Below are 27,483 nucleotides of genomic sequence, written 5' to 3' on the forward strand. Positions count from 1 at the left end.
CCAAAGGCAACCTTGCAGGAGTGTGAATTTCACTGTAGAATACATTCTAAGAATGTTTTCAATGAAAACCAGAAAAGGTTCTACCCACAATTGTTATTATATTACTTTTTCAGGAATTAATGACCGCAAATTTGAGAACATTTTTCTACAAGGGATTTTCCAAAAACAACCAGGAAGAATATTTGGTTATAAGGATATTTGTTACAAGAATTTGTTAAAATAAGATATTTTTTACAAGAATATCTTTCCAGTTTTCTAAGGCCTAGCAATATTAAACACATACACACAGAAACTGGCAGGCAATCTAAAGTCACCATCAAAAACTATGCTAGCCTCTACTAACAGATTAAGACATTGCATGTTTATAATGGAAACTGGTTTTAAAGACTTCTATACAATACCTTTTTTTTAGAATCACCCCAGCTCAGTTCTCTGCCCATCAGTTCAACGATCCTGGGTAGGGCCTCCTCTGCTGCCTGGACATTTAGAAAGGCCAGGCGAGTACGACGTGAAATCATATCCACTGCAGTGCAGGCATACTCCTTAATCCCATATTTCACCTGAGTTTGAATTAAAGTAAAATTATTAATTTAGGCCTTTTTTAAAAAGGGGGAATAAAGCTTCACTTAAAATGCATGCTTAGGAAAAGTGACCTTTTTCTTTACATACTCTGGTTCTTTAGCAGGCATGAAACATAGTGACATCATACAAGTTCCCCATCTGCCTGCCAAAGGAGATTTGGAAATTGGGACAATTTGGATAAGAGTTAATGCCTCCTCCTTGAATAGAACCTGGTGCAAACATGTAAATTGCATCACTTTTCATTTACCATCCACAGTAGTCACCTCGTTGTTCATACAGGACATGGATGTTAATTTACATAGCTGAGTAGGCAAGGGATATGGGGATATACGTATGCATATAGCTGATTCACTTTGTTATACAGCAGAAACTAACACAACACTGTAAAGCAATTATAGTCCAATAAAGATGTTAAACAAAAAAAGTTATGGTCTCATCTCTTTTGGCTATCCAAAGTTTTCTGTCTGAGAGTAATCAGATGACAGAAGTCTTGCCTTCAATCAACAACAAAATGCTTACTGGACACCCATGTTTTTAAAGTGTAGTGAATTATAGATGAATATAAAGTGTCAAGTCAAGATACGGCATCAGGCAGTGCATGAGTGGTACAAACTTGAGGAGCTACAAGTTCTCAAAAGGGGCAAACAACTGTGACTCAGTAAGATTTGAGATAGCTCCATGGAGGAGAAAGAAATCCATATTTTCTATTATTATTGTTACCACTAGCAATATCACTTCAGAGTTGAAATTAAAATTTTGTAAATGAAAGGAACTGTGCTGGGCAGACATTTTACTCCAGGTTTTAGCTGGTGTATGCGCATTAACACTTAGCTATATATTATTTCTAAAGAGGATGAAAAGTGAACAGATGAAAGGTATCCCCTGGCAGACAGGAAATTCCCACATGGCCACTCACGTACCTCTGCTTCAATGTATGGAAATTCTGACACAAGACGCACCCCAACAATGGGCCACCGCTTTCCCGTCACACTTGCCATTTTGGCCACCTCAAAAGCCTTGTCACCATAGGTGGCAGCAAGATGCTGGGCCACCTAAGGAAAGAAAACTGCATCAGGCAGGTCCTCTGAATATCAATAGCTTCTAGGTACAAAGCAAAACAATGTACATGCTTATCTTGTCAGTTTTTTGGTTTGTTTTTTTTTTTTTTTTTTTTACAGCCTGTAACTAAAACTCCTAGGAGAGTATTAGATTTTGATTTCGTGGGAGGAAAATACTTTGGCTCCGAATGCTTAGGCCAGCACTAACGCTACTGCACATGTATTACTGTATCAGTGACTGATGAAGCTTCAGCTTCATTCTGCTCCAGATATCACATCTGAAGAACAGCCTTCGTTATGCTCGAGATAGAAAGAATTTGGGAGGTCCTGTCTGCTAGGAACAAGCCAAACAAACTCCAGATTCTAAAACAGAAACCAAAACATGCATTGCTTTTTAGGTGACTAAAGCACCTAAAAAGTGCTTTTTCCCATTAGTTCACTCCCACAGCACAGAGACAGAAACAAACCCAGCAACAGGAAACTCGAAATCATGGAGGCCACATGGTTGCCGATTCTGTTACTGGCAATAGTGAGATTAGGTCAAGAGTAAGATGATGTGGCAATGCATGCCCACCTCACTTTCAAGTCCATAATCCTGGACAAGCCTGATGTAGAGTGTAGGGCTCCAATCTTTGCCCCCTTGAAGGAAAAGCCCAACTGTTTTACTTGGTCCTGCCTTCAAATTGTGGGTCTTGACTGCAGCATTTATGGTATCTTCTGCCATAGATCGATAGGTTGTCCACTTTCCACCTACAAATACATTGATAAATAATTCGTTAGGTTACCACCCCTTGTTTTTCTTATAATTAACCATTTATCAACTTATTAATAACAAAATTCACCTGTTTATAACAAATGCGGCGAAGCAATGCATAAGATTTTACTCAGAATCATAAAAAAAAAAAAAGTCCCTGTTCATTAGCATTAAAAGGGATTCTGGGGCTTCCCTGGTGGCGCAGTGGTTGAGAATCTGCCTGCCAATGCAGGGGACATAGGTTCGAGCCCTGGTCTGGGAAGATCCCACATGCCGCGGAGCAACTAGGCCCGTGAGCCACAACTGCTGAGCCTGCGCGTCTGGAGCCTGTGCTCCGCAACAAGAGAGGCCGCGATAGTGAGAGGCCCGCGCACCGCGATGAAGAGTGGCCCCCGCTTGCCACAACTAGAGAAGGCCCTCGCACAGAAACGGAGACCCAACACAGCCAAAAATAAATAAATAAAAGAATTATTAAAAAAAAAAAAAAGGGATTCTGGTATGAGAATTTAACTCAAGCTGCTTTACATATAAAGCACACCCAAACAACAAGGTAATATGCCATACCTGCTATAGTGATGAGGCCGCTCTCACTGATATCGACGACGTGATTTCGGGAGATGGACTGTGTATCTGCAGACTTGGGATCGGTAACAAGGGGGCGAATACCGCTCCACGCTGCCAGGACATCCCCTCTTCTTACTGGGAAGGATCAATGCCAAGGGTTAAGAGGATTACTCAAAGACGTCTCAACAAAAGTAAAATGATTAGAAAGCAGAAATGAGTTCAGTAAAAGGAACACATGAATATGTACTTTTAAAGGGAGGGAATATCGTTACATATAAGAAGTAAATGAGCGGGTAAGTTACAAGAAAAACTCAAAGAATTGTTTTGTTACAAAGATAACCTGGACGGAAAAAGTAAAGAACTGAGGTTTCCCTGGTGGCACTGTGGTTAAGAATCCGCCTGCCAATGCAGGAGACACGGGTTCGAGCCCTGGTCCGGGAAGATTCCACATGCTGCGGAGCAACTAAGCCCGTGCGCCACAACTACTGAGCCTGTGCTCTAGAGCCCTCGAGCCACAACTGCTGAAGCCCGTGCTCCGCAACAGGAGAAGCCACCGCAATGAGAGGCCCGCGCACGGCAATGAAGAGTAGCCCCTGCTCGCCGCAACTAGAGAAAGCCCGCGCAGCAACGAAGACCCTACACAGCCAAAAGTAAAATAAATAAATTAAAAAAAAAAAAAAAAGTAAAGAACTGGAAAATCACTGACATGGGTCCCAAAGAGGAAACAAAAGAAACAAATGTTAGCAACCCTCAGCTGGGACAATCTGCAGTAGTTACAAAGAACAACAACAAAGCAGAAACAAAATAAAAACAAACCAAAAGACATGACTTGTTACACTTCCCCCTAGAGTATATCTTGCTATCTCTTCTCAGGGAAGACAAAGATACTTACTAGGAGCAGAGGGCAGTCAGGATTTCAGATCCCACTCACCCCTTGGTCCTGTGTTCTTGTACAGTGAACCTCCTATATATTTAGACACAGCAGACTCTGAAAAGTACTTAAATATATATCTAGCAAAATCTTGTGTAAAGAGTCACAAAGATTCTTTGATGTGACTGGTATATTGGACCAGTCAAAAAAAAAGAAAAGAAAAAAAAAAAAAAAGCACCTAAAAAGTACAGGGGAAAGATCCTAAAAACAAGTAATACTGCATGACAATCTCTCCATCTTGATCTCAAATGCAAAAAAGATTTCTGGTAAAGACAACTTCAACTAAGGTAATCTGACATATTTTAGCTTAGCTCCTTAAGGGCCACACTCTAAACATGACTATAATCCGAAAGAAGAGGTACCCATACACCTCTATGGGGGTGTTTAATCAAACCCATATCCCAACACTGAATCTGAAACAAAGGGAGAGTAAACCTCATAAACTGGTGAGGAAAGCCTAAGGCTTGCAGTCTTGTTAACTGGTAACTCAATGTAGGGATTCCATCCCTAGATCTGCCCCTTTGAAGGGTGCATCCTCTTCAGTATGTTTAATTCTGATGGCCTCCATGGAATGGGGGTTAATTCTTGCTCCACACAATTCCACAAAAGTCTTGTAAAACCTCAACATAAATCATGCAATATTTTAATCTTTACAAAAAGCTTAACTAGGAAATTACCACTATTTTCCATTAGAGTTCAAATTGCCCTCAGAGTCAAAAATAAAACTTAGCCAACCACTTAGAACGTCATTGTGGTCACTGCAAAGTCTGCAGAGTGTGTCTCTGAAATTCCTTAGGTAGCCACGCTGATCAGGAATTTGGTTGCAGTTCTTAGAGGCTTCTGACTGATCTTAAAATTATTCTGTGGAAAACTAGACTTTCTAAATTTAAAGCACATGCAAATAATCTTTGTGGCAAATGCTTTACCTTTTCTGGTATAACAGGCAGAAAAATATGTCTATGAAACTGTATTGTCTGAAACGAAAAGACCAAACTAAAACACTTGAGTTTTTCATTCATGGAGGAAGATTAAATAAAACATTATGTACACTGATACCATTTTTAATCCTTACTTTCGAAATTGATACTCAAAAAAAGAAAAGAAAACACTAACAGGAAGAGTTCATAACGTGTCAGGAACCTTAATTTATTTTGCTTGATATCTTAGCATTCAGCTTTTTAGCCTGAGAATTATATCAGATGAATGTTGGGATTATATTTATTGAAAGAGATTCATTTAAGGATAATCAAATTTTAAATCATATTTCAAGTATGAATCAGGCTTTATAGCCTGCAGCATTTTTATGTTATTAGACTAAAGTGTGGTTGGATCAGGTGAACTATCATCTATCAGTTTTCTCCCAACCTTGAGATTTAATGATTTTTATGGATTATTCAAAATGCCATTTGCTGCTGAAGAATAAAAGCACTTTTTACCACTCTACCATCCAAATTAAGTAATGACCAGTCAGGGCTATGGGTATAACCTAGGCCCACAGGGCACAGCACAGCTAAACACATGAAACATGAATTCTAACCTCTTGTAGAAAAGACAGCAACAAACTAAACTAACAGGTTTCTCTCTTTATTACTTATTCACACACAGTGGAAACCTTGTGCGCTGTTAATCAAACTCTAATTAAAATTCTCTTTAGAAAGAGATTCAAAAGCAGTGGACAGATAGCATAGAGAACCTTCCAAAATTGCCAGGAACTGCTGCAGCCATATTGTAACCATGGGGGAAACAACCATAGCATGAAGCCTACCTGGGGTGGGGGGGGGGGGCGGGTGGTGGAGTGAAGAGAAATAAGGGCCCTTCGCTAAAGACATTGCTCAATCACTAAATTAATCACCTCTTGAGGCTTCTTGTATCTGGAGATCTTCTTTTACGTGATAATACATTATTTATTTTATAATAACAAAAAACAAAAAATACAAATTCAATGACTCTAATAAGTTGAGTATTTGCTTCTCTAAATGTCTTTGTAAATACCTCTAGCTTCTGTAGAGCAGCACTGTTCCATAGACTTTTCTGCAGTGATGGAAATGTTCTGTATCTAAACTGTCTGATTCACTAGCCACTAGCTGCATGAGGCTACTAAGCACTTGAAATGTGGTCCATGCAACTGAGAAACTGAATTTCAACTTTTATTTCATTTTAGCTAAATTTAGATAGCCACATGATATGCACATGTACAGGCCATAATATTGCATAAGGCAGTTCTAGAGTAAAACCACCAAGTGGTAGATCTCAGACTCGTCCTGGTTGATCATCAAGCTGGGTATTTCCCCCATGGCCACCTTGCCCAGGTCTCCAATGGAGCATCCTTTCAGTGAAATTTGACTGTGAGAATATAATCTGCTGTAATAGTAATGAGACACCCCACCTCAAAATACTTTACTGTCGTAACATGTTCCATATTTACCATTTCAAAGTATCCTCCTCTCCTACTAATCTCATCAATTCAAAGAAATGAAAATATTCGTACTAAATTAGGTACTCCTACCCTCAAGTTCTTACCCAGAAATCGGTCCTATCATTTAGGTTGTAGCCAAGAGTAGACAGTGAACATCACCTACTTTAACTCTCCATGGTATAACACGTGAAGAAAATAACTCCACTCAAGGATTTTATGCTTCAGAGCTCAAAGATTCATCTTGATTTTCCTGGTCCTCATACCTACCGTCAGGACAGCTAAACAAGATGGCATTACTGTTGCATCTTCCTCACCGTGTTGAAAGTCTTCGGCAATGTCAATTCTAGGATTTCTCAGTACCTCAAATACTGTATCTAGTAGGAGTCATGTATCGTGATCAATAAATATGAAATGGCATATTAAAACATTCTCTGAACTTTTTATATCAAACAAGAGCTGACATTACAAAATCAAAAGCAATAATATTTTGGCCTCTGAGTCAACATACTAGACTTTAGGTTTCTAATGACTATATATTTAAACAATTGGATATCCTCTTTTAAAACAACTGAACACTTTAATAAAACAAGATGACAGGAAACAACACTACTATTAAAGTTGAGAAAAATTCTCATTAAACACCACTTATGAGAGTGGCTCACCCAGTTGATTTTTTTTTTTTTTAACATCTGTATTGGAGTATAATTGCTTTACAATGGTGTGTTATTTCTGCTTTATAACAAAGTGAATCAGCTATACGTATACATATATCCCCATATCTCCTCCCTCTTGCGTCTCCCTCCCACCCTCCCTAGCCCACCCCTCTAGGTGGTCACAAAGCACTGAGCTGATCTCCCTGTGCTATGCAGCTGCTTCCCACTAGCTAGCTATTTTACATTTGGTAGTATATGTAAGTCCATGCCACCTTGATTTTTAAGTGCCAACTGCCCAGATGTTAGAAAACCCATGAGTACTCCAGAATGTATAAAAGTACTTGTCGATATTTTCAGAAGGATAGTAAGGAAATAAAATAGTCCTTCTACCATCATGTTTAAGAATTATTTTTATTACAACCCTGATAAATAACTCATTCAGGTTTTAGTGTATAAAATACATAAAGAATAAAATACAAATAGTAAAGTTGAATAGACATTTTTCACAGCTGGTTGAAAAGCCTAAGTGCTGTGTAATTGTTTCCAATTATAATTAATATTTTTATTCTTAAAAACTTGGCAAGACAAGTGTTGGTTTTAAAAGTTAATAGAGGGCTTCCCTGGTGGTGCAGTGGTTGAGAATCTGCCTACTAATGCAGGGGACACGGGTTCGAGCCCTGGTCTGGGAAGATCCCACATGCCGCGGAGCAACTGGGCCCGTGAGCCACAATTCTGAGCCTGCGCGTCTGGAGCCTGCGCGTCTGGAGCCTGTGCTCTGCAACAAGAGAGGCCGTGGTAGTGAGAGGCCCGCGCACCGCGATGAAGAGTGGCCCCCGCTTGCCTCAACTAGAGAAAGCCCTCGCACAGAAACGAAGACCCAACACAGCCAAAAATAAATTAAATAAATAAATAAAAATTAAAAAAAAAAAAAGTTAATAGAAAATGGAGCCCACAGGAAGTAACAATTAAGAGCTAAATGTGCGCTTTTGCTTCACATCAGTTATTTAGCCATACATTTTGGGGTGCTCTTTCTCATGTTTGCCACTTCCAAAAAATCAATGAAAAGCATGTGAAAATATCTAAGTGAACACAGGGGAAACAGTGTCAGAAATCAACGCCTTCTCTACCAGCACGTTTAACCTGCAGAAATGAAGTGTTAATCACAGAAATAAGATACCATATTACATTTATAAACTAATGAAACTAGAAAAAGCAAAGCGTGTGACACTATAATTAAACAGCTGGAAGACATCCAAGCCTGTGTAAGTTGATAACCCTGGTACAATCTCTGGCAGTGAAAAGGCAGGTCTGCAGTGAGTTGATATGGCCAGCTCCGTTGTTAATTGAATAACAGGCAATCTATAAACACTACTAATTGCATATGTGAAAACCTGTGTACAACTAGAGAAGCTGCTTAGAGAAGCACTCCAGAAAAACTACATGGATAAAGCACTCTGCAAATCTTCTGCCTTCCTCAATCCCTTTAAGTCACAGCTTAGTTTCGCCACTGCGTCCTTCTGATTAACCTCTACACAGCGGACTTAATGATACATTTTTCAAAAGATCATTTTTCTTCCTAACCCAATACACACTGCACAACTATCAATTACCCGTTTCAGGAAAGAACAAACAAGTAATCTAGAAAATTCAGCCTGTGAATGGAAAGCTTTCTAAATCGTAAAAGAAGACATGGTCTTATTCCCAACAGGCAAAATGCTTTTCAGAATTGTTCCGATGCATTTTGCAGAAGTGTGGCAGCTGCTGCGAGCAGCATGGAGTGTTAAGATTTGACACTTTTTTTTTTCCTCAAGGATATAGCCATTTGGGGAGGCTCAGAAACTGTTGTCAGAATTTTACTTATTCATCCACTTAATAAATCCTTTTAAAATGATTAGTTCAACCCTGGTGAATACAAACCATTTCAAAAGTATTTCCTCTAGGATCTACACAAATTTTTTATTTTTTAAATCTGTAGAGAAGACTGCTTGGCCCAAGGGATTGGTTATGAGAAATGAAACCTCCTCTACTTTAACATTCAAATCCAAATAAGGCCAGTCGAGAGCAGAGGTCACTATCATTTTGAAGGTGTCTGGCAGCTTCCATGAAATGAACTGAGAGGCTTAATCCACTCCCTAGTGGATATAATATCACATCATGAGACAAACCCAGGACTACCAATTGGAATGCTGCATAATATTTAGAAGCACAAGTATTAGAGCTAGACTGACTTGCATTCAATATCATGGCTCCAACATGAATGAGCTATGGGAAGGAAACAAAGTCACTGGGCCTCAGTTTCTTCATCTATAAAATGGGAATTACAAAATAAAACTAACAAGGTTGTTACGAGGAATCAGAGATAATGTAAGCAATATGCTTAGCAGAGTGTGTAGCATAAAGAGTGCTCAGTAACAGTAGAGCTTTAAAAAATAAAGCATGCATAACCCACTGCAGACAAATGGAGAGATTAAACTATGTGTAGCAACAGCATGTAGTCAAAAAAACTGAATGGTGCCTGAAGCTGAGTTTCTCTTTCACATTTCATCAGTATAGAAGAGAGTATTGGGTTTCACCAAAATTCCTTGGAAAAAATACAAATTTGAATGTCTTTACTTTAGATATAGACATACTCTAGCTAACTAGCACTCTACCAAGACGGAGGGTAATTCCTCATATACTCTGAGGCCTTCAGTCCAGTAGAAATAAGAATGAAAAGAAACCATAAAGAATCATTGCTGACTCATTGCTTTTAAAAGGATAAGTTGATAAGTAAGAAAGGTGTGATAGAGGGTGAGCACCGGGAAATAAATGAAGTATATGAAAGAGCTGTCAATTCTGCTTTTACCCTGGATATTTGCTACCTGGAGAATTTGTAATCTCAAGAGTCCCGAGAGCACCAGAGGAAAAGCCTGATTTACAGTGTTCACATATTAATTTCAATCCGCTTTTACCAAAAATCAAAACTGACAAAAACTCTTTGTTAGTTTCACCAATTAACCTGACTACCAAAAGGTATGTTAACCGAAAAGACCTCTGTAGACCAAGCAGGTCCCAGCAGGTATTACCAAGTCTCCTACCTATTAATAAGCAGGATAAAAGTGATGGGTACAGGCTCAATCTCTGCTCCAGTCCAAGGCTCATTTCACTGATGGAAATCTCCACCCACGATATGGACACAGCAGCATTTTGGAACCTACACCTGTTCCCAGCACATCCCGTATAAGCAGTTAGATTTCTCGTTAGTGCATTTGAACTTTAAGAATTTGGAAACTGTCAACTATAGCTCTCTGCTCTTGAATTAATTTGATTTCTTGCCCTAACAATCTAAACTTCCTGTTCTTATGGCCCAATATAAACCTACTTTTAACAAATATCATACCGAGGTAAATGTGAAATGAAGCAGGATTCATTAACAATAATCAATACATTAAAATACAGTCATACCCAGATGAAGCTCCTCCTACTTTGCAAAAAGATGAAAAAAAAGCTGAAATTGAAATGCATTTTGAGTACTTAAGTATGGATATTAAACAGGGCATGACTATTTCTTAAACAACTATGTTTGAGTGTTGTGTGTGTGCGTGAAAGGGTATAAATTTAGCCACACAGATTGCAATTACGTGCATTTAATACATTTATACTATTATTATTATAGCTATCCAAAGAGAATCTACTCAAAATGAAATTACATCCATTATTTGAAATTAGAAGAAACTAAAACTATACAATATGGATCAATCAATTAAACTAGGAGAATCCCCTAAACCATTTTTTAAAGCAGTTTGTTTGTTTGTAAATGTGTGATCACATAATGAAAAAAATTCTTTAGGGAAAAAGGACTCATAGATGCTAGTGAGTCACCTTCAGACAAAAATTGTGTCTTTGCATGTCCTCCATTGAAGCCAACATTATAGGAGATTCCTGACATAAACAGATGAAGACTAGTTTCAAAAATCTTAAACTTTCTACCTTAATATAGAAAGATTTTCAAATTGCTACCAGCATCAAAAACCCTGAAAGCACCTATTACTAATTCATTTTGATTTAAAACAATCATGAGTGGCATACCAGATATATAACAAGCTTTGTAACTGAATAAAGAATCCTTACCCGTAAGGAGCTCCAAGTAAGAATATATCTTAGACTATTACCTATTGTATCATGTTGTGATATACTGGGCCAGCATTCTAGGGGACTACAAAAGATAGCTGGCTTCTGAAGTATAAATAGTATTTTGCCAAAATGAGAAGTTGGGGGAAAGGACATCCCAGAGCAAGACTTCAACCTAAGTAAACAAGGCATGAAGGTTTAAAAGTGCATGACCTGGGGGCTTCCCTGATGGCGCAGTGGTTGAGAGTCTGCCTGCCAATGAAGGGGACACGGGTTTGAGCCCTGGTCTGGGAAGATCCCACATGCCGCGGAGCAACTAGGCCCGTGAGCCACAATTACTGAGCCTGCACATCTGGAGCCTGTGCTCCGCCACAAGAGAGGCCGCGACAGTGAGAGGTTCGCGCTCTGCGATGAAGAGTGGCCCCCGCTCGCCGCAACTAGAGAAAGCCCTCCCATAGAAAAAAAAAAAAGAAGACCCAACACAGCCAAAAATAAATAAATTAATTAATTTAAAAAAAAAAAGTGCATGACCTGATTTGGAAATAGTAAGTAATGCAATATGATTAAACTATTGAATGCACATAAGTGGAGTAGTTGAATATAAACCTGCAAAGACAAGTCGTGGAAAGCCTTAGATTCCATATGAGATAGTTTAAAATTTTTCCTGAAGTTAATGACGAGATATCAAAGGGATATTTTTGTGCAGGGAAGTGATGATCAGAACCGTGTTTTAGAGAGTTCTGATGGAAGGACCAGACTGGGTGGGGACAGAGACCTAATATATGGAAGCAAGTTAGGGGGCCAGTGCAACGCTTTAAGTGAAAAGTGACACAGGTGTGACCCAGAGTAATGAAAGTGAGAGGGGATTTACAGGATACTTCAGAGTGAGCATTGATGGGAGTTGGAGTGGATGTGGAAAGAGAAGGATCAGCAAAGAGAAGCATGCCATTTCTAGCCTGGGTGACTAGCTGGATGATGAGGCTATTAACTGAGATAGGAAATAATGTTGGGAAACTTCTGAAACTAGCACGGATTTAAAAGAAATGCATTATACCATCTATGTCCACTGGAGAAAATGCTATGGCATCCAAGTTAAAAGAAGGTACTACGACATCCAAGTTAAAAGAAAGCATGCTCAGGTTAGCACTGGAAAGAAGTAAACTTTGGCTTTTTCAATTAAAACAAGTATACTTATTCTTCTTAGCTAAATCCACTGTCAATACTCCAGTTTCCACATAATAACAGCTCACTAAATTTCTTAGAACACATACCTCTATCCTCTCATTTCTCTGATTAATTATTTCCTATGGATATCCTAGATCTGTAAATCAGATCTTCCCAAGCTCTAGAAATTAAATAGCGATGCAAACATTTCATACTCTTCTGGAAGAGCAGATGGGTGTTTAGAGCTCCCATAATAGCACTCCAATCTTGCCATTAGAAAGGACCAGAAAAGGACGGTATGTGTTTCATGTGGATGTGGAAAGTAGAGGGGAAAAAGGCAACTTCTTCCTACTGTGTTATAACTTGGCCCTCATAAACCTTCTAGAAGAAGTGGTCGGCACATAAGAGTTAGAGGCGGCCAGGTGTGAAGATGAGTCAGACTGGACACATGGCAGTTACCCAGTGAGAGCTGGAATGGTTTGGGAGATATAAAAGTGGGAGGATAAACTTCATAAGTTACCTTCAACGTCACAACTCAAGTAGTTACGCACTTCATTCAAAATGAAGTTGATGTCTTCTTCGGAAGGAATAGGATGGTGTGTGACGTCAGTTGGAGTGTCAGTAGTGCCAGCGATAGTCATCTTTTGCCAGGGTAAGAAGAAAATAACTCGCCCATCACTGGTCGCTGGGTCAAGAAGTCCCATGCTCTCTGGGCTGGGATAAAAAGAAGGGTCATATATTTCTGAAATTAGCCGAAGTTTGCTCTTAATCTGCATTCTAAAAACTATTTTATTCACTAATTCTCATATAAACAAACAAGAAACACATGAACTGTTACTTTTATTGCCACTACCCTAATCTAGAAATTCCTAAAAGAAAAAATAATTCTGGTAACACAAAAGGAATGGGGCAAGTGTGATAATAATAATAATATTCCACAGCAGAACTCAGGCCTCCCCACTCAGTAATGCAAGGTAAATTAAGTAAGTGGACTTCAATTTCCAGTTGTTTGGGTTTTTATATCCCTTGGACCATTCACATCAGATAATGTCAGCAGGATAAATGTCTATAATTTCTTTCATGATGGTCAATGAAGGATAGCTCTTCAACCTTTTCTCAAGTCTATGAAAAGTATTTTCCTGGGACATTTGACATCTGGCACGTCTTTCAGTTTAAGGTCTCAGAAGTACATGAGAAAAGTGAAGGGCCTAACTTTCTAGAAACTAAAATGTAATCAAAAAGTTCTTTACTCCGTTGTGCCTGAATAAGCTTGTACCACTTCACCAAATATGAGATTTCTTACTTTATTTCAATTTTACAGAAATCTCAAGAAGCGCATCCATGAGAAAAGGGCTCAGTTTTCTACTACTACCTAAATAACAGTGTACTGGGATATAAGGTCAAAAAGGAGAGTAATATCTTAGCAATGAAAATCTTTAAATAGGCAGAAGATGCTCGTGTATTATGCTGCTAAATCAAGGTTCAAGGACACCTCTTCTGACAGACTATGTAAAACCTTCAAAAATGTTAATCAAGAATTTTTCTAATACCTACTTAGTATTCTAAAACCAAATTGTGAAACACACTTGAAAGAACAGGCAAGTGTAAATAAACGTTAACAAAATCTGTTCAGCTCTATTATTAAATCATTAGAAACTCTTGTTTTAATGTATCCATGAACCATTCTAAAATTGTGGAGGTCCTGCTAAAGCAGTAGAAGGAATCTGCAAGTGTCCCTTTTAAACAGTTGAACACTACTGATCTTCAGACAGCTGTTTCAATTTGACTGAACTCTCACAAGGAGCCAATGTTAAAGGTATTTTCTGTGAATATATTTTTAGCTTCTATTAATAACATTTCTTGAATAGGAAATATAATTCTATTTGGTTTCAAGAAATCCCTCTTAAACCCACATATTTTAAAGGGCATACGGTCAACTATTTATGCTTATCATTCCCTTAAAATTAAAAAAAAAAATGAAACTCAGATTCAAATGTGTAAGGATGAGAGTCTAAATACTGTTTAAAAGCAAAACAAAAATGGCTTTTTTATGAAAAAGAAACCTACAGTCAGCTTAGCTAATATATCTTCTTCATTTAAACCATAAGGAGTACTAATATTTCTTTGCAAAGACCCATCAGCCCCATGAAATGCCTGCCATGTCCACACAGCCTTGCAGAAAGAAATCACTATCTGCAGCCTACATGAGACACAGGAGAGAGCAGGCCTCAGTTATTCTATTTAGCACATGCAAAAAGCACCACAGAAGTGTGTCAATCATTTAAACCTTCAGCTAAGATCTCATCTTCACTCAGGGTTACTTACAGGAAATAATTTTACTTTTTAAAAATACATTGAAAACTACAAATATGGAGTATTTTCAGTCTCTGTATGCCTATATTTTTTTCTTTGTATTTGCCATAAAACTCTCTAAAGATCTTAAAAGAAACTAGTTAAAATATGTTTTGTAAGCACCTAATTTGATCCTGGGTTGATATGCCCTTAGATTAAATAAGTCACTTTGTGATTAGAAATTAACTCATGAGTTCAAACTTTTAATTTGGTAAATAGTGCTATATTGAAACAAAAGGATAAATTCCATATTCTAATATTTAAGGAACAAATTACATGTTGGTATATTTTATATATCATCATTTTATGGACCAGATATCATATTATGTGTCTAACTCAATAAACTTGATCAACATCAGCATAAAATTATAATATTCAGCAACTGAGACATGAAATGCTGTTAGAAAAGCACAACTCCTGAATCTTTTAAAATCTTTCAGTGCAATAAAAAGCAGTTTAAAGGGTGAATGTGATGGTTACCAACACACACATAACTGGACCCTGTAGAGAATCAACTGCTTAAGTGAAGACATATGTGTCAAACATAAAATTAACAAGCACAGAGGGAAGCCAAAGCTATTAATGAATGGTATAAAAATTTAAGAATCCACTTGGAAATACCTCTCATCGGTTCTAAATTACCTAATTCATAACTCACCCTTAGGGAAAAGTTTGTTTTCTTACAAATGATTAATTCTGCAAGGTGGCACAAAAGTTTGAGAATGGCTATCAACTATAGTGATGGTATATACAATGGGGTGAGGCATAGGTCTTTTCTCAATATGTATAATTCACTTGACATCAGCAGGAAAAGCTGGCTGCTAATTTACTGTGTGTCTAGGATTAGATCTAATGAACATTTTTCTCATGCAGACCATTGCCGTCCTGAAGTACCCTTATTTAAACTGAAATCAATTTATTGTTAACTACTTAGCAATCAGTGTAGGAGCTAGCAGTATGCACACACAGGTTACAGAAAAAAAAAAATTGACCTTTCGTCAGCAATAAAAAGCATCTGTAGGCTAAAAGGAGGAGATGATTATTTTCATGTATTTCAGTCATTTGGTGTATTGTTGCTGCTTTTGTAAGAGCATCTACCCACAACTCTGCTGAAAATTCCAGATTTGCTCTTAATGCCTTCTTAATGTTCTTAGTGCCTTCAAAAGTAAATGGTTTCTGCGTGTTGAGCTTTATGAAATTAAAACAATCCAGAATGAGAGAAAGAGAGAGAGAGAGAGAAAGCTGCTACCATGGCACAAGATAACTCCACATGTGGAATGTTAGTTAGGGTCATAACAAGCTTAATAAATTCCATAAAGATACCCTGAGGGCTTCCCTGGTGGCGCGGTGATTGAGAGCCCGCCTGCCAATGCAGGGGACGTGGGTTCGAGCCCTGGTCCGGGAAGATCCCACATGCCGCGGAGCAGCTGGGCCCGTGCGCCACAGCTGCTGAGCCTGCGCTCTGGAGCCTGTGAGCCACAACTACTGAACCCACGTGCCACAACTACGGAAACCCGCATGCCTAGAGCCCGTGCTCCGCAACAAGAGAAGCCACCGCAATGAGAAGCCCGTGCACCACAACGAAGAGTAGCCCCTGCTTGCTGCAACTAGAGAAAGCCCACAAGCAGCAGTGAAGACCCAGTGCAGCCAAAAATAAATAAATAAAATAAATTTATAAAAAAAAAAAAAAAAAAAAAAAAGATACCCTGAAAATAGCCCAACAGGATACACTGCATACCTGGTCCTCACTCTCCATTTAGCCACCTAAAGTCAATAAATCAGTGGCTCCTGAACTCGTTGCATTGCCAAACTGATCAGGTTCTACTTGAAATGCTAGGCCTTAAGTTATTATCAGCTGGTTTATAGGGCAGCACCAGAAGGTCTGACTCATCTCTGAGGACCTAGTAGAACCCTTGAGTTATAATTGTTGAGTGAGATTGAGGAATCCAGAGAACCATTTCAGGCTGAGATCTCCTGACCCCAGCCCACCCAAGAGAATGACTTGATATGGAAAGTAAAGCATCCCTCTGGGATGCCGGCGATACAGCTGCTCAAGGTCAGTGCTGAAAGAGGGACCAAACGCTTAACCCAGGCTGTAATCCCAAACCAAGGGACTCGTCTGAAACAGAGCCTGAACAGGAACTGGGCTGCCAGACCACTCCTCTAAGGTTTCCCACACGATGTGTAGTGGTTGTAGTTGAAGGTGCTAAAAATGGAGATATTAATTCCTCCCAAAGTAGAATGAGATCACTTACTGCATCTTAGACTGAAATAGACCCAGCTGTGACTAACACTTTTATGACTTATGGGCAGGAGCCCCAAGCTAATGCCTAATTTTTAGGATTAAGAAAGGTATTCGGTTTCGAAAATACTATTATACATGCAGGTGATATTTCTTAAAAACCACCTATCTGCTCTGTTATTAGCATATTATATAAATTTATTTATTTATTCATTTATTTTTGGCCGCGTTGGGTCTTTGTTTCTGTGCGAGGGCTTTCTCCAGTTGCGGCAAGTGGGGGCCACTCTTCATCGCGGTGCGCGGGCCTCTCACTATCGCGGCCTCTCTTGTTGTGGAGCACAGACTGCAGACACACAGGCTCAGTAGTTGTGGCACACGGGCCCAGCTGCTCCGCAGCATGTGGGATCCTCCCAGACCAGGGCTCGAACCCGTGTCCCCTGCATTGGCAGGCAGACTCTCAACCACTGCACCACCAGGGAAGCCCTAGCATATTATAAAGCATAGTACAGGACATATGTGTAGCACGACTTCCTTCATGAAAAAAAACTTAAAAGGATATACATTTGTGCAAATATAAACACAAAATTTTATGGAAGGAATCAGAAGGAAGTGTTACCAAAAACTGAAGTTGGGGGCATGAGGAAAAGAGGGAGGCTTTCACTTTTCATTTTATGTCTTTCTATTTTTCTATAGTGATTATTTTTGTTTATTTTTGTCTACAGGGGTTATCTTGGCAGTAAAATGAAGAATCACATTTTGTTTTTATATTTTAATATCTATATATTTAAAATTCCCTTATAGGTATTATATTAAAATTTTAATTTAAAAAAGCAACAATCTCAACTTGGGCAAGTTATCACAAAAAAGTTCGCAGGATTCATTCAAAGATATGTACTGGTCATTATTATGTGCCAGATAATATACCAGGAGCTGGGGGTACAGCAGTCAAGAAAACAGACAAAAAGTAAATAAAGAATCATTGTCAAAATGTATACAAATAGGTACCATCGTGAGATAAGGAACCAGAAGCTGAAATGAGCAGCTTCCCAAAGTCACAGAGTTAGCAAGAGGTAAAATGATGAACAAACCAGGAAGTTCTTTACCAAGGTATCACCTGAAGTTACTCTTCATACTGTCTTTGTCTATGTACTGGAAAGAGCAGAATGCCTTCCCATTTTAATGACAGGCAAACTAAGGTTTGCAGAATAAAATGGCTTGTCCCAAACAATGTCAATATGAAGTGGCAGAAATAACACAGGGAATAATACAGAATACTAATAAGTGTCCTCTCACATCATGCGACAATAGTGAAGAAGATACGAAACAGAATGTACAGGAAAATATGTTGAATCAAGTAAGATCTAAACAAATATAAGGATTATGGTGATGTGTGTGTCTATAGTTTAGGTATTACATCTGTACTCTACGAAACGTTAAAAAAAACAACTCCAAAAAACTTACAAACTAGCTGGCCTTGCATATTTTTACCCAACACAAAATAAATGTATATAATTGGGTCTGGAACTAGTTTTGAAAACTTCTCCTCTATATACAAGAAACATTTACAACATGTACATATATTTACTTCTCTCCTTTTCATTTGAACTAAACTTCTGTTAGCAGTTTTTAAAACTCTATTAAGCACCACTGCATAAGTTTTTATTATTGAGACTGGAAGCACCTTGGTTTCTCCAGTCCTAAGTGAAAATACTAATGACTGTCTACCAATTACACGTAGACATTTAGAAAATGACAAAGAAACCTTGGAAGCTGGTGGATAAGAAATTTCATTAATATTCCTCTTGCTAGAAGTGTAATATCTTTCTCATTAGAAGTGTGTTTGGTACAATTAGGTATATCTTGGACTCTCTTCAAGAAGACTGAGTTACTGGAAAACTGATAATAAGGCAGTATCATCTATTACATAGCAGGATAGCATTCTAGAAGAATGCAGATATTAAATGAAATATCATGGATCTGTACATCTGTTTTATCAAATATGAAAAATGTATATATCTTTTATGGAAAGTTATTAAAATACGGAAGAGATAGCTCTCATCCTAACCACATTACCTAGAAATTACCTTTTTACCCATAATCACATCACCTAGAGATAATCACCATTGGTATTTAACATATTTCTTTTAATCTCTTTTCTATATACTTATATAATGCTTAGATCGTGTTACACATACAATCTTGTATCCTCCATTCTAAACTAACATTGTATCACTAGCGTTTTCTTAGGACACTAATGTTACTTATAATTATAATTTTTAATGAACATATAATACTCCCTTGTGCAGGTACACCATAATTTACTTATCCATTCTCCTAAGGTTAGAAACTGAAGTGGTTTGTAATATTTCTCAACTACAAATAATGTCTTAATGAATACCTTGAGCATCAATCATTATTTCACAGAATTATTTACTAGTTTGCCTATTAGATTTACCACATGTGGAAATAAAAATGTTCCATACTCAGCATAGACACACGAATTTTTCCCCAGATGTCTTGAAATGTACATGAGGGGTAATAATTATCAATTTCTTAGTTAGGATCATAGAAATATTTCTTTTCTAATTTATTAAAAATAAAAAAAATATTAAAAATTCAAACACACACAAAAATCTCAGTTTCATGTGCCCATCACCTAACTTTTAAATGATTTTCAATTAATAGCTGTTCTTATTTCACCTCTATCTGTTTCTCTACCTGTGATTATCTTTGTTAATATGATAAATCAGAAATAATAACCAATTTTTACTTGCTATAGTATTTTTCAAAACGCATTTCAAAAGTTATAAACAAGAATACTTGAGTGGTCCTCATTTTCAGATTCTTCATAAGCAAATCTGGGTATTTTATGAAATTAACTTTTTAGTGTCTTAATGAAAATGTCCTTTACGGACATTTTTGAAAAATTATTTTTAGGGTTTTAATGAAAATTAAAATTCAAAAATAGTAAGGCTTAGCCTCTGACGATAAGTACACTGAAAAAAGTACAAAAATAGATCCCAAATCACTAACTCATAGAAAGGAGTATTGCCATAAAAGCTAAGAAATGCACAAGCCTGGTTTGTATTTTGTGCTTTGGAAGAGTTTTGTTTTTTTTTTTTTTTTTTTTTTTACTCATTTCTTCTCATTTTGAACAGTGAGCTAGACCATCTATTAGTAAGAAAGGTGTGCTACAAGAATAAATGTAGACCATTTCTTGCGGCCCTCGTTCTCTGACGACGATGGCCGAGTGGGAACGCGGGTACCTGTAATAACCAGGCATCACGATGTGGACGCCAGCACTGGGCTGGCAGATAGCTGCGGCATCCTTATCATCCATTTTGCGCACGATGTCTGTGAACGGTCCCGTGGCATTGATAACACACTTGGCTCTTACATCAAATTCCTCCCCTGTGAAAGAAAGCAGCGTCAATCACACACCCCGTTTGTTTCTCTGCTCACTGACGTTTTGGATTATTAATTCATCTCTTAACTTAACCTATGGTGGAGTATACCGTATGCCACACTAAGTGACACGGGCAACCAGAGTCATTGAGAAGCCACACAAAAGGTTTGCATGTGAGTAAATTTATTGAAACCAAGTCCAAACCGCAGGAAGAAAAACATGCCACTTTTTCATTTCAGCTCTCATTCTAGTTTGCAAAATGCCCGGCATTAAAGTGCCAAATAGGAAGAAAGCGAGTAAATTAGCCGCTTTCTCCTTAAAACTCAAATGTGTGAGCAGTGTTGCTGTGAGATGATATATTTCACAGTGCTGGTTTTGAAGGAAACGATGTAATTTTGAAACTTCGCCCACACGGCCATAGCACTGGACGGGCAAGAAAATCTCACCAAAGGTAAAGTGATTGACTTTAATGACCTGTAAACGCACTGCTTATGTCACCTAAATGATACTCTGAAACTTGGCACATTAGTGAATTTTCTTAATAACATGTTTTTGTAAAGAAAACAGAATGCATTCATAGCTGTGGGAATTTTGTGGGCATTTATTATTATCATGATCATCATTATTGTTTAACGCAAAGAGGAAAAATTGCCAGGTCCTACAAGGGAAAATTTTCATGTGAAACCAGTCATTGTTGACAATAAGGAATATAATTAATAGGACTCTGAAATCTCGCTTCAATAAAAGAGAAGTGACAGAAAAATTATCATTCAGTCTTTATATAGGCAAGGCAAGATGCTAGGAAATCCCTCCCTGCCTGAGCCTTCGCATACCTGTGAGCACGTCCTTGCACCGCGCACCGCTCACGCGCTCTTTCCCTGTCTGGGGGTCGGTCTTCTTGAGCAAGCTCACGACCTCCATGTAATTGGCCGTGGCAGCCCCATACCTGGCAGCAGTGAGAGCAATGGCAAGGTTCATCCGTGCGTCGTTGTGTTGTCCTGCAGCAGGGGAAAGCATCAGAGGAGGGACAGGAGTCACCTCGAGCCACAGACTGGTGGTACAGAAGTGTGTCACAACAGATATGTCACATCTGTCCCTGTCTCCCAGAATATACATGATGGCTAGTCAGCTCTATAGGGCATTATTTGAAAATACATGGTCGTTCTCGGTCAGGCATTTACCTGCCATTTCTGCAAGTGCACTCTGTGTACCACAAAAGGACGAAAAATCTCCCTTTTCTACAGAGCTCACATCAATTATTTGAAAGTTAAGAAATAAGTAAGTATTCTCTCAGTTTGGGAACATATGTATATGTCAGACTTTTCCTAATACAGACAACCTGTATGCAAGAAAGTGAAGCAATTCAAAACTTCAGAATATTTGACACCCCAACTGGTGCTGATGAACAATTTTTATGAATATGTGCTCTATCTAATATTCAAAATCAAGAGCTTAATCTTCCATAGAGAATCTCTCAGTATTCTATAAAAGGATTTTTCTTGGTTTGAATTTTGAGCAGAGCCCCTTAAAATGTAACACTTTTTTTAATCGTACATAAAAGGTAAGAAATTAAGCAGGGCAAAATTTAATTACAGAACAATTCCTACCTGTATTGTTAAAGATTTATTGCTGAAAAATCCTAGTTAAAGAAAACTAAGGGGGAAGCGAAGGGGGGAAAGATGATTAATCACTTTAAAATACTGGCATCACTAGAGACTTTTTCTATTTATTATTGCCAGTGGAGTTAACGCTGACCAGGAAGAATTACTCTACAGCACAGGGGCCAGGTTCTCTGTGCCCTGAATAATTAATTACCCAGGGCTAGATGTATTGAAGCAGCGTTCAAATTCCCACACATTGGGATCAGTTCTATCAAGATAATACTGATAAAGGGATGAATTTATAATGGATATTGTTGTTGATTTATGTTGCCAGCATACCAAACATTTAGTATAAATGTTTTATGTAAAGTTTCTTCCTTGTGATTCAGTCTGCACAGGGCCAGAAGCACTACACAGGTAATCGGTTCCAGCTAAAAGGGCACAGTTATAAAGAGAGAATCAATGACAGGGTTCTGCCGCCCCTCCCCACAAACATCTTATCCTAGAACCGCTAAACTAACGCAATCAGCCAAGAACCTTTCCCTCAAAATTAAAGCCTCTATCAAGTGGAGAACGTACGTTAAAACTCAACATGCAAAATAAGGAGTTATTTTATCCAAAAATTAATAGAATGGAAGTAGAAGAAAACAACAGCAGCAGCAGCTGAACTATAAGTGGGAAGAAAGAAGGGTAGCATTTCTATCAATTTCAACTCAGCACAACCCTAAAGATGCTAATAGTCAGTAGGTACATTTAAAGTTAAGTTTAAGAAACTCACTTTTATTCACGTAGGGCTCATTTAATATTGGAATATGCTTCACAAACAGTCCAAAGAAACAAAATAAAAACTCCATTATAGATCTTCTCTTTAAACTAAAGCGATTACACGTCTAAACTGAAGGAAGTACTCATCCCACCCAATCTTTCTAGTGAATTTATGTACATAATAATGAAACACCCTACGGGTAGTACAAGAAATCCAAGTCATGTTCCTATGGTAGGGAAACTCTCAACCCATCCAAGTGCGCCTTGATTTACACACAGGACGGTTCTCTGGAAAGTTACGTGAAAATCAACTATTTTAAATCCTATATGATGTCACTGTTCAAAGGAACCAGGCAGAAAGCCCACTTATTAAATGACAGATCCCTTCGTAAAGTGGCATTATCTATTTACATGATCATCTGGTAATGAAACTCTAACTTTTGAAAATACAAAATCTTTCTTTTAATACCTTTCTAAATTATAAAATCTCATTGGAGCAGTATTGGTATAGTTCATCAAGCTCTACTGTTTCCGTACTAAGATATACCTCCCTAATTAGCTTCCAAATCCCAATACTTTTGAAGGTAAACAAGATAAACCTCAGTTAAAAGTGTGAGGTGGAAACAAGTTCCCTTGGTCCTTATTTTGCATGCCCACCCAGATACCTAGCAGCATCTGCCTTGACTCTAATCAAAAATGTTACTTATTTAGGAAGGCCCTCACCTGCCAAAATTCTCCTACTGCCTTTATTCTACTATATAGGGTTGTCAAATTATTTACAACTCCCTGAATGTCCATGTCACTTCACACCTTCTTGCCTTTGTCCACAATAATTCTTTTGGCTGGAAAACCATTCTGGAAGCTCTGGACAGCTCCTATTCCTCTCTCATGAGCTGATTCAATACCTCCCATGAAGACTCTCCTTATCTGTGTTGCATCCCTCCAAGGCCAAGTTGTTCATTCCACCTTCTGCATCAACACTGTACCTTGTACATACCATTTTTATAGTCTTTATGATACTAGTCATCCCTGTATCCATCGACTTAAAAAAAAAATAATAAGCCTTGGTTATGAGTCAGGCACTGTAAAAAATGCAAGGAACCCAGTGGTGAGAAAGATACAGGGAGATCTCGGTTCTCCTGGAAGTAGTATCCCACTGTAATTACTACATATATGATTTCCATGTCTCCTCAGCCCAGTCATGGGAAGGCAGGGTCTTACTTGTTCATCTTTTCTTTTCCTCATTAGTACCAAGCACAGAACAGGTACCCAGTAAGTGTTAAGTTTAGCCAAATTCCATTCGATGTGTTAAATAAACAGGTTTATTTATAGTCTTAGATTTATAGTCTTCTAGATTTATAGAAATCTTACATAATTATATAAAATTTTATAGTCCTTATAGATTTATAGTATTATCTCTAACTATAGAATGGAATGCTTTGTCTCAAGTTAAAAAAAAAATTCAGACATCAGTAAGTTGGTGGCAATAAATTTGAAGGGAGCAGGGAAACCCCAGAAATGTGTAAAATCTTAACTTAAACCCAAGTTAGCCCTTATATATAAGTTGAATAAGTGGGACAGAAAGAGAAATGGATATGAATGATTCCCTCAAGACTTAATCCTCAAGTTGCCCTTTGCTCTGAAGGGGAATACAAACACAGTTATTATAAGCTCCTAAAAATTGAGGAGTTAAGTAATTTGACTTCTCTCTTGGCCCAGGAGCTCACACCTCTACCCAGAAGTCCCCTCTTTGCAGACATTCAGCTTAATTCATTTACCTGCTTGGATTCAGGGCAGACCTCCCCCTCCCCAACCCACCCTGAGATACCCAGATGCTCGCAGTGTATGCTTCCTGTGATAAGTGGTATGTTTTCACTATTCTTAACTAAATCCCCCCCAACTCCCTTTCCTGACATTTTGAAAGGTATCTATATGCCTCCTGTAATTTTATTTCTGGAGTAAAAAGGTTTTGACAACACTGCAGGTCATTGGAATGCCAAACAATAATCTCAACTCCCCCACCCAACTGATCTGCTTATTAAGTTTGGATTTTCAAATGCCTTAGAGCCAGGCAACATGATACTATTCACTGATCGGTGAATAGCTTTACGTTGGCACTTACGCAAGGACCCAGACGGGGACTGTGAAAATCTGTTTCCTACTCTGTTCTCCTTTTGCACTTGAAATCTTACATATGTGCACGTACTGAACTTACAACTCAGACGAGAGGAAGCACATAGGAGGTGGAACTATAACTGTTTTCCCTTGTTTAGAAAAACAAAATATAAAATCTACCCACCAAAGAGATGAAGGTCAGTAGTGGCAGAGAAGGATTTTGCCTTAGTCCGCAATGGCCTTGCACCCAGGACGGTGAGAGATATTTTAAGTGAAAAACATTTTAAGATGTAATTTTCTACAAGATAGGCCTCAAATATAAATATTTTGGAGACAGAGCAATACAGTTCTCCTCAGAGGGTTTCAAAGTTTGGCAAAAGTTAACATGCAAAATAGCTGAAAAAAAGAGAAACAATCATTGAATGTATAAAAAAAAAGTTATAAGAATGAGTAAATATGAAAGAACCCTATGTAACAAATTAGCTGGCATTTTCCTGGTCCTTCAGATCTAAAATTCCATGATGCTCTGAAATCCTACATACAATCTTCTTTTAATACAGCCTACTGTTAAATGGCCATTTACATAGATAGCCACAGACCAATCTATGGACCCAGAAACCATATAGAAAGTTTGTTAGCAAAAAATTAGTTCTTAATTAAAATAACCCCGTCCATAACTTTATCATCAATAAAAAACTGCCACTGTGGAAATGCTGGGAGTATTTCCTTCCACCTCCCTGAGCCCGAACCTGGGTCTTATGCAATCACGTGGTTACTTCTAGCAGAGGGAAAAAGGATGCTAGTGTGAAAGAATACCTCCCTAAAGCTTTAATCCCATTTCTCACAAAATTCACAGGGCATGCTTTATTGTCTCTGACTGACACTGAGTGACACAATGACCTCTCTGAAGCTTCTTAACAGTCTGGCAAAGGTAATTCAAAGGCTAACACACCAAACTCAAGCTGATTTAATATAACCTTTATATTTAAAATTTTCCTTTCTCATGGGAAGAGTGCAGGTAGAGAGAGGCAGAGCAAAATAGGGGTGTGTGTGTGTGTGTGTGTATGTGTCTTTGTGTAAGGAGATTACTAAATTCCGGTTTAAGTACATACAATGAGTAAGCTTGAAAAGGAAAAGTCAAATGAGAACATACTTTTCACGTAAATTGTAACAGAATGCAATTTCCCCTAAAACTAACTTATTTATAAAAACGATTATTTGTGTGGGGAGTGGAAGGGATCAGGGAGACGCATGAAACAGTTTAGGGAGAATGTACCTTACAAGACACAGCTCTGGGCTTGGGATGATTGGGTCATAAGTTTTGAGTGAGTCACTAACCTGGTTGGAAGAATGTAAGTGATGCACTGCATTCCTCTGGGTTTCAGTGTCCTATAAACGGACAGGAGCTGGGTGGGAGCCTCTGAAATTATACAGTGCATGTAATGGCTACTCTTCAATAGCTACCTCTCTCTTTTAAGATTTCACTTGCAATCTTTTCCTCATTTCTGATTTCTCTGACTTTGGCCCAGCATGTTTAAAAAGAGATTGGGATTAACGAAGACCAAAAGATAGGTGCTTTGTAAAGGAAATCAGAAAAATAAAATGAGAAATAATATTCTTCCATTAGATCTAGAATTATAATGAAATCTTGATTTGATTAGTTTTTATGAGCCACATACTATACTGCAAAAAATTGTCCCAATTCTTCACCCCTCCCTGTATCCATGCCCATTGCCAAGAGTCTTCACAGTGTAGGTTCCCACTTTGCCTCTGGACCCAGCCATGTGAAATTGTTTTGGTCAAGGGAATGTTAGTAGATGTGATTTAAAAAGGAGGCTCTGCCAGTGCCATGAAAATGACATGCCCAGGCTAGCCTGCTGGTACCAGGAGGACAATGAGAGGCCTGTGGTGAATTGCCCCGGTCATCCCAGCCCAGGCCATCCTACATCAGCTGACAGACAGTGAGTCTCTGCTGAACCTCCAAACATGAGTTCAAGTTCAGCGGAGACCAGAAGAATTGCTGAGCCAACCCCAGACAAGATCAGAAGAACCACCTAGATGAACACTCCAATGCATGAGCAATAAATCCTAATTGTTTTCATGCTGCTTAGGTTTTATGGTTGTTATGTGGAATTGTGGCAACAGATAACTTATACAGGCAATGTAGCCAATTTTCTAATAACATCAGTCCCAGCTTAAAAACAGGTTCTATCTTCGAGACTGCATTCTAAGATGGCTATTTAGAACACAATTAATTTTCCTATAGAAATGCTATAAATAGATGGTGGTAGGTGATTCAATTGTGGCACAAGAGCTAGTTAGTGCATAGGGTACCTGAATAAGGAAATTAATAACAGCCTCAATGCCCACCACCCCCTACATTCACCCTAAATCTCCAGGCTGACCAAAGCGTTCATCCTCGAATAAAACTCAGCTCTTTCACACCTCTGACTTTTCGCTCATGGTATCCCTACTCCATGGAACATCTTACCCTTCCTGGTAAACTATTCAAATGTTCATCTTTCTTTCATGAAGCCTTCCCTGACTCCTCTCAGACACAACAGCCTTCTCTCCTCTGTGCTTCTATGGCACGATGTACATATCCTTATTACAGCACAAACTATTTTCTAAATAATTGCATTCAACACTCACTCATTCATTGAGCAAATATGTACTACAGGCTTTTAAATGTGCCAGGGATTATGCTAGGAGCTGGATTTACAACAGACACCCAAACAGACATAGTTTCAGGCCTAGGGCACCTTGATTC

At 38.3% G+C, this 27,483-nt stretch overlaps 1 protein-coding gene across 4 annotated transcripts in view; it reads right to left on the minus strand.

Annotated features, from left to right (window-relative positions):
• The window catches only part of GPD2 (glycerol-3-phosphate dehydrogenase 2), a 200,414-nt gene that overhangs the window by 12,099 nt on the left and 160,832 nt on the right, over nt 1-27,483 (minus strand). For all 4 annotated transcript variants that reach the window (XM_068545088.1, XM_068545089.1, XM_068545090.1 and 1 more), the window contains 7 exons: nt 21,066-21,230; nt 20,093-20,237; nt 12,753-12,946; nt 2,959-3,093; nt 2,215-2,390; nt 1,503-1,634; nt 402-560 (listed from right to left, as the gene is read on the minus strand). In XM_068545088.1, coding sequence (XP_068401189.1) covers nt 402-560; nt 1,503-1,634; nt 2,215-2,390; nt 2,959-3,093; nt 12,753-12,946; nt 20,093-20,237; nt 21,066-21,230 — 1,106 coding nt within the window. The remainder of the gene's footprint in view (nt 1-401; nt 561-1,502; nt 1,635-2,214; nt 2,391-2,958; nt 3,094-12,752; nt 12,947-20,092; nt 20,238-21,065; nt 21,231-27,483) is intronic.

The sequence above is a fragment of the Eschrichtius robustus genome, chromosome 5 (genome assembly GCF_028021215.1).
Source record: "Eschrichtius robustus isolate mEscRob2 chromosome 5, mEscRob2.pri, whole genome shotgun sequence".
Taxonomy (NCBI): Eukaryota; Metazoa; Chordata; class Mammalia; order Artiodactyla; family Eschrichtiidae; genus Eschrichtius; species Eschrichtius robustus.